Below are 19,393 nucleotides of genomic sequence, written 5' to 3' on the forward strand. Positions count from 1 at the left end.
CATCTTTGCAGCTACTGATTCAATTTACATCCGACAACCAGACTACTATTTGGGGGCCTGTCGATGACTCCCAAGAGGGTCTTTTTACCCCTGGTATTTCGAAGGTCTATCCACACTGACTCTACATCTCCTGACTCTAGGTCCCCCCGCGCAAGGGACTGAGTATCGTCCCTTACCAACAAGGCCACCCCACCCCCCTCTGCCCGTCAGTCTGTCCTTACGATAGCACGTGTATCCTTGAATATTCATTTCTCAGGCCCTGTCCACTTGAAGCCACGTCTCAGTTATCCCCACAATATCGTATCTGCCAATTTCCAAAAGAGCCTCAAGCCCATCCATCTTATGTCTAATGCTTCGTGCATTCATGTATAGTATTTTTAATTTGTTACTGCTCTCACCCTTCCCATCAACCCGTATTTCACTCAACCTTACAGCATGATGCCTTTCCGAGTTTTCTGTCCCATTAATACAGTTGTCTTTCTTGAAGTGAAGCATTTGTGAAATTGATGAGGCAGAAGTTACCAGTTATTGTAGTGAGGCCACAGTGGAATATTGTGTGCGATTTTGGTCACCACATCACAGGAAGGATGTAATTGATCTGGAGAGAGTGCGGAGAAGATTAAATGGAATGTCACCAGGGCTGGAGAATTGTAGCTAAGCAGGCGAGGTTAGGGAGTTTGGAGTTGTTTTCCTTAGAACAGAGATGGTTGAGGGGTGACATGATTGAAGTAACAAAATTATGAGGAGTAGAGATAGAGTAGACAGGAGGAACCTGGTTCCCTTGGCAGAGAGAGAGATCAAAAACCAGGGTCATCGATTCAAGCAAAGTGGCAAAAGGATTGGAAGGTATGTGAGGAAAACAACTTTTTATGCAGAGGTTGGTGGGTGTCTGGAATTCGCTGCTTGAGTTGATAGTGGAGGCAGAGACCCTAAACTCTTTCAAAAAAAACTTGAATCTGCACTTTGAGTGCTATAAGCTGAGGGTTATAGGTGGTGTGCAGGAAGGTGGGATTGTTCTAAAACTCTGGGTCTAAGTTAGCTCTAAAAAGTGTAAATGCTATAAGTCACTTCATCACGACTTGTAACTATATTGCTGTGCCTTCACTGTCAATGGGTTAAATCTTGGAACTGCCTTCCTCAGAGCACTGTGGTGGACCCACAATAAATGAAATGCAGAACTTTATGAAGAAGCTAGTCCCACCATCTCAGGGAGCATTTGAGAATGAACAACCAACATTGGCCTTGTCAGTCACATCCCATTTCCATGACTACATAAAGAAACGTCTATAGCGTCTTGGCAATGATTTAGATTAACGTTTGGAGAAGTTCTGTTGAAAGCTGGACAACAGAGATATCTGGGATTTGCAAATAAACACGACATGTTGCTATTGTATCTTCAGCTCTTTTAATGGTTCAGGATGTAACAGAATTGATAATAAAACACCACAAATTACCTCACAGTATTAAAAGATTTGAACAAGTTATCATTTAAAAAAGCATCGACAGATCACCAATGTTCAGCATCTGCTACTGAGAAACATGAATAACTGATGTAAATTCTCACACTCTGAGCAGGACTGAGTGCACTGAGTATGAGTTTCCTTGCAATTATCATGTCACAATCAATGATCCACAGATGAACACATGCTGACAAGACACATTTACTTTATTCAACAGAAAAATGCTGGAAATTCACACATTGTGTCATTTACAAGCATCAGGCTACGAACTACTGCCAGTGAGTTTGGCAAACAGACAGTTGCTTAACATGTTCCTCCCTAGCTTGTTATCGGCCTCTTTAATTGGCAGAGTGACATCAGTCAAGGATTACCATCTCCCTAGGATTGCCCTGAGCTCTCCTGTGTTTGTAGATTCATCTCCAGAACACTGATTGCAGGAGACACTCAGCAGAGAAATCAGAGAGGTACCTTAACAGAGCTTTGTTTGAAATATTTTTGCTCATTCGAACAATGTTAGAAGTGAGAGGAGAAAAGGGCATTTAAAATGATCAAATCTCCAGGTATGAACCCAGTCAGAGATGGCAAGCTTGTATTAACTATTGATGGCATCAATGTTGAATCATTGTCTCTGAGGGTCAAGCTGTGGTTCATGGTTAGGGCTATACTTGTTACGGCTCTTATACTGAGAGATTGGAGAATTTGGATCTGTTTAATTTAGAGAGAAGGCTAAGTGGAGATCTGAAAGACATTTTAAAAATCATCAGCAATCTGGACAGAGTGGGGACAGAGAAACTGGTCCAGTTCAGAGGAGAATCAAGGGCAAGAGGGCATAGTTTAAAAAGGTTTTGTATAAAAAGCTAAGGCAAAGTAAAAAAAACATTTTCACACTAAGTGGGTCAGGTCAGAGTTCCCTCTAAACTGCCCAGTTCTGTGCACAACCAATCAGAGAGACTGCAATGCATTGCCTTGACATGTGATGGAGGAAGGTTCAACAGAGGCATTCAAGGAGGCATCGGATGGTTATTTAAATCGAAACAGCATGGAAGGTATTAGGGAAAAGGCGGGAAATTGGCATTAAATCAAAATGCTCAAAGAGTTGGTGCAACCTGATGGGCTGAACAACCTCCTTGTCCACCAGAGAAATGTTGTGATTCTTAGTGCGAATGTGCGTTAATGTTCAGTGTGTGAGTGGCACAGTCTAAAAGCTCAGGCTGATATCAACTGGCAGTCATTACTGCTTTCTGACACCGGGTACCAGCACAGTGACTTTCTGAGCTGGAGGGTGAATTACAGCCACCAAGACATGTCAGGGAGGATGCAGGTAGAGGTAAGTAGATTCATATGTGACAAGGGGCTGAAAGGTTATCAGGAATCGGTCAGAATGTGGATTTGAAATTAATGTCAGACCTGTCATGATCTTATTGAATAACAGTTGAGTGGCCTTCCATTGCTCCTGATTTGCAGGTGTTTATACTGCTCTCCTGTGTTCTGATGCCACATCAGCCAGTTCATGAGGCAGATAATCCTTTGTGGGGATCAAGTCTCTGAACAAGACATTCCAACATCCACAATAATTTGCTTTTATTAAGACATTTATGTGGTTGCTCCACCACACCCCACAGCTGTTCAAACCAAACATCACTTAAATATTTGCAACTGTTAAAACTTTGGCAACAATTGTGATATCAGCAAAAATAAAGGCCACAGAAAACAAGCCGGTGATAAATCGCAGTGATAGTGACCACCTCCTCCATCCTATCCTCAGTATATCCCCAGGTCTATACTGCAATGAGTCCTGGCTGGTTTGGAGAGCTCACATGTAACCCTGTTTTATTGGAATAAAAACTGAACTTGCTGGAAAACTCAACAGATCGAGCAGCATCAGTTCCAAAGAAGGCTTGATCAGACTCGAAATGTTAACCCTGTTTCTCTCCATACATATGCTGCCAGACTTTCTGAGTTTCTCCAGCACTTCTGGTTTTTATTTCAGATCTCCAGAACCTGCAGTCGTTTATCAGTTTTCTCCCTGTTTTATTGGCCCCAGCAGGAGTTCTAGGTCACTAATATTCCACAGTGTTGGCCATTTAACATCAAAGTTTGAAATGACAGAACAGTTTCCGGAAACATTGGGAACCGAAGGGGACAGAGTGAATTGTGCACAGTGAGGGCTGGGGTTTTACTTTGGCTATTGAGGAGAACTTTCTGCAGGAGCAGGATTCAGACACTCCAGGATCAGTCCAGAATTTATCAGAGGATTGACAACAACAAAACGATTAGGAGTTCCTGCCACGGGACTGAGTCCTGGGCTAGTCAGAGACCCTGGCTCCACATGCACCTGAGCAGGGCAAAAGCAGAAAGTTCAACCGTGCGAGATCGTGAGATCAGGGAAAGGGGAGGACGGTGGGATATTCCGCTAGGTTGTGAATTATTGACAAACCAGAAATAGAAAATTTCCTTATAACATAAAAGAATCGGTGGAAGGTTGAGAGAGGAACTGGAATGATCTGATTCAGAGAGTGAGAATCACCTCTGGTGTCAGGGGGGAGAAACCTCATCTATTTTCCCTTCCCCTAACCAAATGATCCATATGGGAGCTAGATCCACTGCTATCTACATTGGAATGGTCTACCATGCTGCCTACAGAGGCTTGTTCTCAGAACAAACACTCAGGGCATTCATCCTGAGCTCCAGCAGGGAAACCACATGGTGCACAAACTGTAATGAGGAAGGTGTCCGTGTGTCAGGGCTTTGGGTTGGGCTTCCCGGGATATCGACCGTTTCACTCTCAATCCTGCCGATTTAGGGTTTTTGTTTTAAACAGAATTCCTGTTAGCACTGAACAATGTTTTCACAGCCACTCAGAGACTAATTCAGCCCCAGGGTCACCGGCTCTCTGTCCCCTGTAGGTACCTGTAGCAAATTGAAGGAATGGCAAAGATAGCAGAAAGCTGTTTTGGTCCATGTCTCGCTCAGTGAAGTGCAGGCCAGGGACCAACTGTTAATCCTGCTCTGAGTCTTTATTCTCACGACATCTCTGGAAGGGCCACTTTGTAGCCCCCCCAAACAGCTCGGTGCTGCTGCCCTCCCATGAGATGATGTTGCCCATGGAGCTGGTGGAGCAGTTGGCAATGCTCTGGATCTCCACTGGAGTTAGAATCCGGTCCCATACGTTGAATTCTGCCAACTCCCCAACAAAAGCTTGTGTAGCATCAAAACTTCCCCCAGCCACATCCTGCAAAGTGGAACAAAGGTGCAATCATACCAACATCTTGACCAGTTTGATGTGGAATATAGACACAGAGCGTGGGATAGTTAGTTAGAGCAATGTAACATGGAGCATAGGGGCTTTCACCAACAGCACTACAGTGTTCCAGGTGTGGCTGAGTCACATCAGGGCTTGGCTAGGGCCAAGAGAAGGATTTTGCTCATTACTCACATCAAGAGAGACAGCAGGCCATTCTGCCCCTTTAGCTCTCAGCAATTAGTTACAGTAAGTGTGCAAAATGTCTTACTTTTGGATTGCATTTGATCACACACTGAGAGAAAGGGTGAAGAAGGTGGAGGGAGAGAGGAAAGAGAGGGAGCAAGGTGAGGGCTGGGTAGATGAAGAAGTGTGTGAAAGGGAAGTTGTTAGGAAAGCGGAGATGGGGATAGGAAAGGAATGGGGATGTAAGGGAGGAAGACTTGGAGAGTGGAGGAGGAGATATGGGAGGGAGGGGTGAGAAAGGGAGTACAAAGTAGACAGAAGGAGGGAGGGGAGGGGTAAGGAACTGGAGGGAATGGGAGAGTTGCTCATTCCCTCCAGTTGTTGTTACTATTGGACTGTTATTATTATTTTCATAGTTTTGAGGGTTACTGTTTATACCAATGACTGAGTTTGTACTTAGGTCTGTAGTTAGCTGATTAAGCTGATTTCTTTTCCAATAGTAAGTCTTGTAACAACAAGGTGTAACAGCAATTAGAGTATGATGTTGAGATGGAAATGTGTTGCTGGAGAAGCGCAGCAGGTCAGGCAGCATCTAGGGAACAGGAGAATCGACATTTCGGGCATTAGCCCTTCTTCAGGAAAGGCTAATGCCCGAAACGTCGATTCTCCTGTTCCCTAGATGCTGCCTGACCTGCTGCGCTTCTCCAGCAACACATTTCCATCTCTGATCTCCAGCATCTGCAGACCTCATTTTCTCTTTAGAGTATGATGTTGGTTGTCGGAGAACGGGCAAGCTGGACTGACCAATTCATTAATGTCTTTGTATACAATATCTCTGTTAAGGTTTGCAAATCTCAGTCCTACTGTAAGTGGCTGAGATTTTCCACTCACAAGTGTAACATTGGTCAAACCCAGCAGGTCAAATAGAGTCAAAAACAGGCAATAAGACAGAAAACTGGAGATTCATGTCACTCATCGTCATTCCACCATTGTCACACTTCACCTCTTGATGCTGAGATATTGAGGAGTTTCCTTGTACCCACCTGCTCCTGCCCAAGGACTAGAGTCCCGCCTGGCTTGATCGGGTGCCAAGGAGCCAGATTATCCCCCAATCCTTGCTGCTTGCCATCTTGGTATGCCTCCCACACACCATCCCTGGTTGTCCAAGTAATGCATACATGATGCCATTCTCCATCTTTAATCTCCAAAGGGAGGCGGGTCACCTACAAACATAGCAATTATTATATCCTTCTTTGCTGGAGTGCAGAATTTGCCCTAGCAAACAGAAATCTCCCCATAGAGGGCTCCTTCTATGTTTCACATATCTAATCAATTTTAAGGCAGACAAAGCATGTGCTTCTATATATTTCCATGGCTAGTTTTCCCAGAGCAGATCACCAGAGGCCAAAGCTTGAGGGACACCACTCTGTATCAAGCATATCTGACCAGGAATTTCCTCTGTTCTCACCATCTGGTCATTGATAGTTACAGACTGATTCTTAACCTGTTTGACCACATTGTGAATGCACTTTCCTTGGTCATTTAATCCTAGAGTGGGACTTGAACCTGGCTCAGAGGCAGGGATACTACCAATTTACTATAAAAACCTCCTGAATAAACTAGAGGAACAAAAGATCACTTTCTGTTTGGACACCTTACAGCCTCAAGGATATAATGTTGAATTCCATAATTTCAGAGCATAACCATTTTCTTTACATCCTCCCACCCTCACCTCGTGGTGTCTGCTTTGGGTCTTGCTAACTTTGCTCCCAGGAAAGCGAATCCATTTCTTTCCATTTCATCTATTCATTTACATTCATTTTACATCTCTATCTCTTCTTTACCACCATTAGTGCCCCTTTATCTTTTCCTCTGGGTGCCTTCGCAATCTGTTCCACTTGCTCCTCCTCCCTCACAATATAAAAACCACCATTTTCCAGCCCTTTTCAGTTCTGAGGAAAAGTCATATCAGACTGATAATGTTACTCCTATTTCTCTCTCCAAATGATGCTGCCACTTTCTCCAGAACTCTCTAGTTTTATTTCATGCCTTCAGCTTCCATAGTGTTTTGCTTTTATAATTCCTAATAAACATCAATCACCTCAATATATAACAATCATCTTATAAACAAAATCCCTCTAATAGACAGAAACCCCCTCAACACACTGCAATCTCCCCAGTAAATAGCCATCACCCCAATACGTGTCAATATCCCCAACGGTCAATAATCTAAACATGTGATTTTCTTGAGGTGGATGAAATAAAATGAATCCAATGGTCTAATTCACTTGTAATTCTCTTGTGATGTTGTGAAAAGTTAATTTCAGGAGCATGAACCATTATTTGCTTCTCCCTGCTGAGTCAACGGAGATCAAATCAATCGTTCCCCTGGCAGTGGCTCAGCTCAGACTCTCTGTCAACTGCAACCTTTAGTTAATTAACGCAATTGCCAAATAAATGAACGCTTACCTTGTCATTGATCAGCAGCTCGATAGGATTCTTGCCCCACTCAAGTAAAACCAGTTCATTCGCCTGCCCAGGAACTGCGTATGAGAATGGGGTTCCAATGCCCACAGTGGCCTTAGACTTCAGCCACAGGCAGACAGTCAGTGTATAAAGCTCTGGCAGGCTCTGCTTCATTCGTGCATACATGTAGTTCGTTCTCACCGGGAATGAGATTTTGTAACCTTCTTGCAACTTATAGACAGCAGTTTCTGTTACGAAGAATTTTAAATGGTTTACTTTAAGCCTCTACACTCACTTGCCCAGTGTTCAGAGTCCCACTTTGGAGACTTTAGCTCAACAATCTAAGCTTCCACCCCAATGCAGTACTGAAGGACTGCTGTGTTGTCTGAGTTGCTGTCTTTCAATTAAATTGTTAAACCAAGGCCCTTCAGCCCTCCCAGTTGAAAGAAAAGGCACATGAATAGGAAAGGTGTGGAGGGATATGGACCAGGAGCGGGCAGGTGGGGCTAGTCGAGTTTGGGATTATGTTCAGCATTAATTGTTGGATCAAAGGGTCTACTTCTGTGCTGTATGACTCTGTCTCAAAGTCTCAGGATAAAGGATAAGCCTTTTAGGACTGAAATGAGGAGACATTTCTTCACCCAGAGAGTGGTAAGCCTGTGGAATTCTCTGCCACAATTGGCAATTAAGGTCAATATGCTGAATGTTTTCAAGAAGGAGTTAGATATAGTTCTTAGGCTAAAAAGCTCAAAGAATGTGGAGTGGAATCAGAAAAAGGCAGAAGTGAGGATTGCAGATGCTGGAAACCAGAGTCTAGATTAGAGTGGTGCTGGAAAGCACAGCAGGTCAGGCAGCATCCGAGGAGCAGGAAAATCAATGTTTCGGGCAAAAGCCCTTCATCAGAAATTCCTGAAACGTTGATTTTCCTGCTCTTTGGATGCTGCCTGATCTGCTGTGCTTTTCCAGCACCACTCTGATCTAAACTCTGGAATCAGAAAAAGGCAGTTGGATGATCGCCCATGATCATACTGAAAGGCAGAACAGGCTCGAAGGGCTGAATGGCCTCCTCCTGCTCCTAGTTTTGATGTTTCTCAGAGCAATGGTTTGTACCCAGCTTCCTGACCATTCTCTCAATCTGCATCAGTAAAACAGATTATCAGGTCCTTGTCACATCACTGTTTGGGAGAATTTATTGTATGTTTTCCATCTTCATTGTGTGCTACTGTTACTGCATTAAGGTAGTGGGTTTCCCTAGTATAATTCTCCAAAGTTTTCACTCTCAGCAGAGGAAGCACAACTTTAATATTACTTATTACTACAGTATTAATTATTGATAGGGCTTGGGATACCAGCCTGTCAGAAACAACTGGATTTTTTTCCCACTTTACATGCTATAGATAATAATGACTCCCCCATCAACCTTGCATCTATAACCTCCTCCAACCCTATGACCCTCCAAGATTTTTGCACACCAGCAAGTCTGGCCAGTCTCAAATGCTCAATTTTAATGACTCCGTGATTAGTGGTTATGTCTTCGGCTGCCTGTGGTTCTAAAGTCTGGAATTCCCTCCCGGAACCTCTCCAGCTTCCAATCAATGCTAGCTTGAAGGAAGTGGGGGATGCAGAAGAAATCTAAGTTGAAGGAGTGCAGGATACTTGGAGGGTAATAGGGATGAAGAAGGTTTTAAAGGAAGTTTCTGTCCTATTTTCCAGAACCAAGGCAGTTTAGGATAGATCAGTTATGTAACAATTACCTTGCTGTCTCCTAAACCCGACTCTTATCAACTTCATCTCCACCTTTTAAAACCTCCTTCAAAACTGCACTTCCCCCTGTTGTCTGCAACACCTCCCTCAATGTTCTCAGTATAAGCTTTTCCTCCATGATCTCTCTTGTGTTAGTCAACGTATTACAATCATTGTTGTGAACCAGTTGACACTAAAGTGTCCATTCTAATTCAAGAAAGCTGTAATGTATCAGTTTACCTCTTGGACTCGCACTGGCTTGCAGTCACCGAGTATAACCCCAGCTAATGGATCTTAGTGAGGTCTGCTTCCCTTCTACCCAGCGTGGGAGAGGGGCTGATCCAGTCTCTCTTGATATTAGATTAGATTAGATTACTTACAGTGTGGAAACAGGCCCTTCGGCCCAACAAGTCCAGCAATTTAGCATGGCCAATTCACCTCACCTGCACATTTTTGGACTGTGGGAGGAAACCGGAGCACCCGGAGGAAACCCGCGCAGACACAAGGAGAATGTGCAAACTCCACACAGTCAGTCGCCTGAGGCGGGAATTGAACCTGGGTCTCTGGCACTGTCAGGCAACAGTGCTAACCACTGTGCCACCGTGCCGCCCACAATGTGCTCCTGGAGACAGGAATGCACAATGGAGAGCCAGCCATATAATCCCTCCCATCCTAGGCCTGACAATTCACCTTTAACTTTTAACCCTACCCTGAGCCTTACCTTTTTCCAGTTTGTCGATACGCTGGTGAAGGGACTCCAGCTGTACCTCTAGGAGATGCTTCTGACGGTCACTCTTGTTCTGCAGTAAGGATCGTTCTTTCTCCAGGTCTGAGAGTTTGGAGAGCAGCTGAGCTTCCAGCTCCTGGATCTGCAGGTAGATATGACTCCGGGATTGGCCAGAGAGTGCAAACATCGAGGAAACATTGCCCTGAGACAGCAGCTGTCCCTGCTCCCCACCAGAGATAGCAAACACATAACAATCAGTGTTATTGTCACAGACAAGAGAACAGGAATTATCATCAGTCAGGTGCAGGTTACTGTTTTCAGGGGTACTAAAGCACTAACAGGAATCCTGAGGCCCAACTACATTACTTCATGGAGTCATCTTCTAAGCTACATTCAGTATCTCGATAGCTTCCAATTGCAGTAAGGTGTTACAAGTCATTTCAGTGGCATATATTTTCTGTTTTTCGCAGGATTGTTACAGCACAGAAGCAGGTCATTCAGACCATCATGCCTGTACTGTTATTGAGATTTGAAATAGTTAAATTTTACTACTTATAAGTTTACAGTATAAAAAATCTCAAATTGCATATCTCTTTAAGTGCCAGATATGGCAATGTGACATTAGGAGAAAAGCTGTGGTTAAAATCAGGAAAGGACCAGGGCACTCAGTGTTCCAATTGTTACTCTTAGCAAAGTACAAGCTTAGGCTGATAGTTAGAACGTACAGATTAGGTTAGAGTCCCAACAGGCTCAACAAGTCCACACAGACCCTCCAAGGCATAACCCAACCAGACCCAATCCCCTCTGACTCATGCACCTAACATTATGGACCATCGCCAATTCACCTGACCTGCACATTTCTGGACTAAAGTCAAACTGGATCAAAGGGAATGATTCATGTGTCAAGTTGTCATGGAAGATTTGTGACCCCTTCTCACTGGTCAAGAATCATAATAATTAACATTTCTGAATTCTGTTAGCACACGTACACAGAATCAGTTTAAAATATGAAGTCATTTTCAAATTAAAGATGAATAGGAGGGCACAGTACTGAGAGCTTAGCACTTGTAAAGGGGTAGTCCTCATCAGGAGGATATTTATTAAAGGAGGCATCTGGTAGAAGAGTAGGTATGGAGAGTTAAAGGGAGAGCTCAACTGAGGAGTTAAGGGGCAGCTAAATAAATTGTTAAAGATATAGAGCTTGGGAAATGGGAGTAAAACAGCAACAACTAGTATAATTGTAGAGAAAGAGAGCAGCAAGTACAAAATGAGCAACAGCAGTGTTTGGGTAATTAAATGTGAAATATCACAGGTGAGTTTATACACTTATATCAAGATGCTAAAGGACCAGCCTCAGGGACCAAGAAAAGTTTTTAATGTCCTGAGATGGAGAGGAGTTGAAAACTGACATGTGTTGAACATATGTATCCTGTCTTACCTCCAATGTTGCAGTGCTAACTATTAGTCTTTTCATTGTCTAATCAAATTTGTTAGTTTGCCTTTGTGTTAATGATTGTCTTTTTCACCAGGATCACAATTCTGCAACAAGAATTTTTGACTTTCTGGTTTAATGAAATATCCAAGCATCTAAAATAACAATATAATAATCCTCAAAGTAAATAAATCCCAACAGGGTTATGCATCAGACAAAAATGTACATTGTTTTAAATAACAGTTTTTAATGGATTCTATCAAGTTCCTCTCTGCTACATTATAAAGCAGCTGTACTTGGTTCAAGGGTGTTGAATGTTAACATGAACCACACCAACTGGGGAATGGTCCCCTCAGCCAACTTGGCCACCACAGAGAGTGGCAGTGGGAATGTTTCCTGCACTAAGCCAACCCATGAGCACCACAGATGGGCTCTGCGGAGCACTTGGCACTGAATTGTATTCCCAGCCTGAGAGTTGCCATCTGCCTTCAGTTGTAGTCCAGCACCACTGCAGCATTTTACAGCAACAGAAACAAATGGCTAGCCTTTCGACAGCAACAGAAACAAGCTTTAAATGTCCCAAACCAGTTCACAGCCAATTAAATACTGTCGTTGAATAGAGTCAGTGTGATAATGTCAAAAAACCATTGGCTCCGTGCACAGCAAGATCCCAGAAGCAACAGCACAGTAAAGAACCAAGTGGTATTGTCTCAGGGAGAGGTTTTGGCTAGGAGACCACAGTCAACCTCCCTGTTCTTCATTGGACGACCAAATTGGTGACATGGGGTCTTTTGTATCCACCTGGGAGAAGAGATGGGCCCTCAGTTTAACACCTTTTCTGGAAGGGAGTACTCTGGGATGTGACACACACCATCAGTATAGATCTGGGGAGTAGGGCTCTGTAACAAAGTGTTGTATAGTAACTTTATAAAATCCTAACTATTCAATTGAGTATCATAGGATCAGTATCTTCTCTATGTCTTTTCTCGCTCACTCTCTCTCTCTCTGTCTCCCCTTTATAAAGAAAGCTCCCGTACCAGCTTCCTAGGCTGATGAACTCAAGGCAGAGAAGACCATTATCTCAGCCAAGGGCACATCTCCAGTTCAGCCTCTGAAACAAGACACTGCTAATTCTGATCAGGGCTGGCCAAGAGTTCAGGGGTGGGGAGGGGCAGTAGTGGAGTGTGGAGAATAATGTGATACAATGATCCTTCTGTAAACCACTTGTCTGAAAGTTAAAAAGGACTTGCAAGCAAGCAGTGTGCCACTGGATGACTTTTAGGATCTTTCTGATGGAAGTAGGAGGGATTTCTTTGATTACATGTTCCTTGCCAATGAATAGTTGAATAAATGAATGACATGGGACTCCCAGAAATAAGGTCTATAAATGGAGTCTCAAGGGTGACAAGTCACGTTCGATGGAAGAGAGTGTCTTAAGCTGGAACAATGCCGTCTTCACCCGAACACTGGGTTTAGCTGAAGAAGACTTTGGATGTAGGAGAGATTGTTGGAAGTGATCCATACTGGCTTTGAGCTAACACTTCAGTTCAGTCAAGGGGACTGAAGAACACAAAAGAAACACTCCCTACACCTTCACCTCCACCCCTACCTCCACCTCTGGACAGTGGCTTTATCCATCTGTTTGTCTGTTCCAGGAGCAGTAAGTTGTTCTCATGAACCTGCCACTGTCAACAGTGGAGATCAGCATCCTCCATTGGCCGCATCCATTTATTTAACCTGAGATCACTAAGCCATACACACTTTTCAAAGATAGTGTGTCTTTTATGCCTATTTATCTTATTACTACATCTAAACTGTTGCATCTTAATAAAATTGCTTTAAAATCATCTGTCTCTTCAGTCCCATTTTTAGATAACCTGTGACCCCTGGACTAAATCTTACAGCATTAACCATGAGATTCATGAGTCAGATTCTCAAATCTGTGTAATTATGTACCAGTCACTGTACCTGTAGCAGTGAATACCTGTTGCAGTATGTACTTGTTACAATGTGTGTAGCTGTATCAGTGTGTGTACCTGTATCAGTGTGTATATGTCGCAATGTGTGTACCTGTATCAGTGTATGCCTGGTACAGTATGCATATCCATGCCCCTATGCACCAGAAGATGTGTGTAGGTCACCCACAGGATCCCAGCTTGGTGCTGTTCTCTTTAGGGTTCCGTGCAGATTGGCTGCACTTAAATATTCTCTGGAGTAATTAATTACATCATCTGTTATGAAACCTTTCAAAGGAAAACCATTTAAACCAAGAGATAGAGGGAGAGACAAAGAATGGGAGATGGAGGTGAGGAAGAAAGAGAAGGGCTTAGAAAGAGTAGGAGGAAAATAAAGTGTGGAAGAAAGCAGGAGAGAGTGCTATGATTCTTCCTTTGCCCTTGGTGCTGCTGTATCTACACACACCAAACTGGAATCAGACAGGAAAAGGTTAAAAGTCAGAGTGTGAGAGAGAAGGAAAAACAGTGGCAAATGAGAGAGAAAAAAACTAAGAGCTGGAATCAGGAAGAAAACTGAAAAAAAGAAAAGGCAAAATCAGAGCATGTACGGAGCCACTGAAGCAGAGACAGAGGGAGAGGTCTGGATCAATCTGAAAGTAGAGAATGGTCAGGTAGAAATGAAGGAAAGAGAGAGGGAAGGTAGATGTTGAGACAGTGCTAATCTCATTGTAAATCATAGATTTGATTTTTAGAAGTCATAGAATCCCTACAGCGTGGAAACAGGCCCTTCAGCCCAACAAGTCCACACCGACCCTCCAAAGAGTAACCCACCCAGACCCATTCCCCTACATTTACCCCTGACTAATACGCCTAACCTACACATCCCTGAACACAATGGCCAATTTCCCATGGCCAATCCACCTAATCTGCACATCTTTGGATTGTGGGAGGAAACCGGTGCATCCAGAGTAAACCCATGCAGAGACGGGGAGAATGTGCAAACTCCACACAGACCGAGGCTGGAATCGAACCCGGGTCCCTGGCGCTGTGAGGCAATAGAACCTGATTCTGATATTTTTCTTCTTCATTCTTTCATGTGGGCATCACTGGCTGGACCAGCATTAGATATTTGTTCCTAATTCTCCTGGAACTGAATAACCTCCTTGGCTATTTCAGAGGGTAGCTAAGAGTCAAACACTTTGCTGCAGGTCTGATGAAGACTTGGATCCACATGTGACACCAGACTCAATCTTTGCTACCTCCTTATCATCTCCATGCCCAGAAACACGCCTCAACCCCACCAACGGTTCTGAGCTGACATTTCCCCTTAGTATCTGTTAATCAATTTTAAAATGATCTGACTTTAGGAACAGTCCTTGGAGAACTATTTAATGGTAATTTAGGGCTTTTTTATTTGTATGAAATGTTTAATACGTTGCACAAGATTTGTCTGAACTTTGTATAATAAGTGGAGTAAGAACTAATCACCCAGATCCTGCAGGGAACAGTTAAAAATAGCATGAGGCTGATGTGCTGAAGGTGTTCAATATGTAATGGGAAGCTGTCAGCATTGATCAGCACTCTGGTCTGACAGGTGTACAGAAGTGGAGTGCTTATGTTACTGGACTCATAATCTATGAGTTCAAATCCCAGCAGAGCTGGTTGTGAATTTGAGCTGAATCCTTAAAAGGACAGCCTGTAAATTAAAAGCTGGCCTCAGAGGAAGTGACCTTACAGATGCTTATTTTTGTCATTAGAAAATCCAACCATTTCATTAAAAAACTGAAAGAAAAGATTGCATTTATATAGTGCCGTTCACAGTTCCAGAATGTGCTGAAAGTGCTTGGTAACCAGTGAACTATCCTTTAAAGTACTGTTGTAATGCAGGAAAATGTGACAGCTGATCTGTGCACAGCAAATTCCCACAAGCAGTGATATGCTTGTGTATTTTACTGACGTTGATTGAGGGATAAATCTATCTCTCTTCCACCTGCCCTCACCCCAGGACATTAGGGTAATTCCCTGGTCTTAACAAAATAGTGCCACAGAACTTTTCACATCCATCTGAGAAGGCACATTGGACCTTACTTTCAATAGCTAGTTCTTAATGCTGCACTGGGATGCGTGGGCTAAGATTGCTGTGCTCGAGCCCTTCATCACTAATAGCCTTTGGGGAAGGAAACCTGTCATCCTTCCCCAGTCACAGCCTATGTGACTCCAGTACCACACCCTGCAGTTGACTCATAACGAACCTTGTGAAGTGGTTTCAAAACATTGCTCATCACCACCTTCTCAGGATAAGCTGAAATAGATAACAACGTCAGCTTGCCAGTGACACCCACATCCTAAGAATGAATAGTACAATCTTTTGAAAGCATTCTTGATCACAGCTGGGGATGGTGTGACATCAGTCAGTGAAGTGGGGAGAGGAGAAGAGGAAGAGTGAGACAAAGACAGAGATATTGTACAGTTTGGAGGTGTGGAGAGGGAGTCATGCACCATGCACAAACCTGTGTCCCTGTCTAGAATTAATAGTGACATTATTACCAAAGGTTTGGAAAGAGATTGCAACCATAACTTGGGCACCCTCATCTGAGAAGTCAGTTTTCTGTAGGTACACTGACCGCAATCAGCTCTCTACCGCTGGTTTGAGGTTTTTGAGGCTGGTTTGAGCATCCAATCATATATCAGCTCCATCACTGAAATTGCCTCTATAATATCACTCAATTCTACTCCTGCCTCACCTCTTCTGATGCTAAATAAAAACTGAAAGAACTGCAGATGCTGTAAATCAGAAACAAAAACCAAAGTTGCTGGAAAATCTCAGCAGGGCTGGCAGCAACTGTGAAGAGTTCTGAGGAAGGGTCACCAGACCCAAAACATTTACTCTGATTTCTCCTCATAGATACTGCCAGAACTGCTGAGCTTTTCCAACATTTTCTGTTTTTACTCCAACTCTCTCAACCCTTCCACCATCTCTAACTGATCAGACTCCTTATTGAGAGTGTAGTGCTGGAAAAGCACAGCCAGTCAGGCAGCATCCGAGGAGCAGGGGAATCGACGTTTGGGCATAAGCCATTTCAGCACCACACTCTCGATTCTGATCTCCAGCATCTGCAGTCCTCACTTTCTCCTGATCAGACTTCTTCTCCAATATCCAGTATTAGATGACAACGCCAGGAGCAGAAATCACAGACCCCAGTGCTGATCTTAATCCTGAACTGAGCGCAGTGTCCCAGGCACCCCCCCCCCCCCCACCCAAGAACAGTGGGTTCCCTAAAACCTAACCCCCAGTCATTGAGCCCTGATGTACCTTCCAGTGCTGCACCTGTTGGATGACCAGAAATTTCCTTCACAGAGTCATAGAGATGTACTGCAAGGAAACAGACCCTTCAGTCTATCTCATTCATGCTGACCAGATATCCTAAACTGATCTAGTCCCATTTGCCATCACTTGGCCCATATCCCTCCAAACCCTTCCTATTCATATACCCATCCAGATGCCTTTTAAATGTTGTAATTGTACCAGCCTCCACCACTTCCTCTGGCAGCTCATTCCATACACACACCACCCTCTACATGAAAACGTTACCCCTTTGGTCCCTTTTAAATCTTTCCCCTCTCACCCTCAACCAACTAACTATTGGGAACCAAAGATATCGCCTCCAGTCCCCAATATCATTTCTATCCCTCTCCCTGAAACCATCTGACGCTGGTCATCATTTTTGAGGCTGGTTTGAGCATCCAATCATATATCAGCCCCATCACTGAAATTGCCTCTACAATATCACTCAATTCTACTCCTGCCTCACCTCTTCTGATGCTAAAATCTTCTTTCTTATGACTAAATATGTCCATTCCAACACATTCTTGACTGGTTTGCTATTTTAAGCCCTCCAAAAGCTTAATGTCATCCAAAAAGCACTGTTACTTGTACTTTAACTCACACTGAGTTTTGTCCACCCCTCACTCCCATTGTCTACAACCTGCATTAGTCCCCAGTGTAGTAAGGCCTTAATTGTAACGTTCTCAATCTTGTTTTCAGATCGCTCTATGGCATTATCTGTTACTTTCTCTTTAACCTCCTCTAACCCCACAACTCTGTAAGACCTCTACTGCCTTCCAGTTCTGACCTCAGAATGAGCATCCCTCATTTGAATGTTCCTACCATTACTATTCATGCCTTCAGCTCCTGAGACCCGACAATTTGAAATTCCCTTCCTAATCCTCTCTGCCTCTCTTTCTCTTTCTCTAATTTTAAGATGATTTATAAATACCTCTCTAAGATAGTGATGTATCTTAATTTGTGATCCAAAATCAAATTCTAGTTGATAATTGCTCCTGTAAAGTGGCTTGGGATATTCTATTGTATAAGAGGTGCTATAGCAATTCAGTGTTATTGTTGAATAAAAATCATGCTCGGATCAGGAGTTATTTAATTCACAGATTACAGAGATCTAATTTATAGATTGCTGCACACTGCAGTTTACACACCCACAGCAATACAGCGTAAACAAAAAGATCAGGAACATGAAAGAAATAACAACTCACAAAACTCATTAACAATCAATATTCCCCAAAGGGGAAACTGACAAGGAATTAGCAATATGTCCACTAAACGCTTGTAACTAGGAACACTGTGTGCCTGGGTTACAGACTCATATATAAACTTCACACTCCAAACACAGGTTCTCTATAACCAGTCTGAATGGTAACTGAGTTGGCTGTAATTCAGTACAAATCAGATTGAGCTCAGATTGCATGATGGGAATGGAGTGGAGGGAACTGCTCCTTGAATATTTAGCACCTGTGGAAGCTTTGCTGCACAATTTAACCCTTACATTACAACAGTAATTCCACATTAAAGTGCCCTTCATTGTTTCTGAAGCACTTTCACAGAAACCCTAAAGTGTGGAAGTAGGCCATTTGGCCCATCAAGTCCACACCAACCCTCCAAAAAGTATCCCACCCAGATCCAGCCCCTATCACCCTACATTTCCCATGGCCAGTCTACCCTAACTTGCACATTTTGGACCGTGGGAGGAAACCAGAGCACCCGGAGGAAATCCATGCAGACATGGGGAGAATGTGCAAACTCCACACAGATAGTCACCCGAGGGTGGAATTGAACCCAAGTCCCTATGCTGAGGCAGCAGTGCTAACCACTGAGTCACCATGCCACCCACTAATCTGTGCTAATGTTGTGAAAGGTGCTATAAAATTGCAAGTAATTTATTTTCTTTATACTTGGGAGTGAATGGAGAAAGATAGTCTTTTTAATTTCATAGAAATCGAATGATGACAGATGGACTATGAAATTCCACAGGGTTTGAAAAGTGAGATCTGTGACACTGAAATTAATTTACCTAGTCTTAGCCAAACAAATTCGATACAGGCCTTCAATTATCTTTTCACATGTTTAATGATACCTATTTTTATGTCTGTCACAATACATATTGGTTTTGTTCATTCTTTTGCAGAAATCAAGCCCGTGTCAGGGCCTTTTAAAGAGTTCACTGCACAAATAGATTTTTTTTTTAATTAAGCTGAAAATCCCAAGGATATACATGAATGATGTTGTCTACTTATCAGTTCATCAGGTTAAGATTGGAAAGCATGTATTGAGCAGATTGTGTATTCATTTGTCATATCTGAAAGGCAATGCTGTGCCTATTCCTGTAAGTTTTTCACCTTCTTTGATTTCGTTCCCTCTGCTCCAGTTTCTCTGCCAATCACCCACCGGTCAGAGTGTTGTGTGTAGAGGAGACCACTACATCGGGAAGATAGGACACCAACTCACAGAATGTTTCTGGGACACCTCATTGCCCTGTGGTCAACCACTTCAACTCCCCCTCCCACTCCGTCAAATCCTAGCCACCTGCTGCCTGGAAGGAGGATGCTTCATCTTCTGCCTTGGGATCCTCCAACCAAATGGCATCAATGACAATTTTACCAATTTCCTCATCTCCCCTCCCCCCACCTCATCCCAGATTCAACTCTCCAACTCTGCACCACCCTCTTGAACTGTCCCACCTATCCGCTCCACCCTCCATTCCAACCTATCACCATCACCCCCATCTTCATCACCCTATTGCATTCCGAGCTTCCTTCCCTCCAGTCCCACCCCTACCCTCCTATTTATCTCTCAGCCCCCCTCCCCCCCCCACCTTCCTTATGAAGGGC

General features: G+C 43.5%; 1 protein-coding gene across 4 annotated transcripts in view; it reads right to left on the minus strand.

Annotated features, from left to right (window-relative positions):
- Nucleotides 1–1,648: 1,648 nt before the first annotated feature.
- LOC122542096 (chromobox protein homolog 6-like) overlaps nt 1,649–19,393 on the minus strand; it is a 69,740-nt gene continuing 51,995 nt past the window's right edge. For 2 of the 4 annotated variants that reach the window (XM_043679461.1, XM_043679458.1), the window contains 4 exons: nt 9,818–10,043; nt 7,357–7,601; nt 5,931–6,110; nt 1,649–4,692 (listed from right to left, as the gene is read on the minus strand). In XM_043679461.1, coding sequence (XP_043535396.1) covers nt 4,459–4,692; nt 5,931–6,110; nt 7,357–7,601; nt 9,818–10,043 — 885 coding nt within the window. In that variant the 3' untranslated portion in view covers nt 1,649–4,458. Of the gene's footprint in view, nt 4,693–5,930; nt 6,111–7,356; nt 7,602–9,817; nt 10,047–19,393 lie in introns of all 4 variants that reach the window. The other 2 variants (XM_043679457.1, XM_043679460.1) reach the window with 2 other exon arrangements.

The sequence above is a fragment of the Chiloscyllium plagiosum genome, chromosome 39, assembly GCF_004010195.1.
Source record: "Chiloscyllium plagiosum isolate BGI_BamShark_2017 chromosome 39, ASM401019v2, whole genome shotgun sequence".
Lineage (NCBI taxonomy): Eukaryota > Metazoa > Chordata > Chondrichthyes > Orectolobiformes > Hemiscylliidae > Chiloscyllium > Chiloscyllium plagiosum.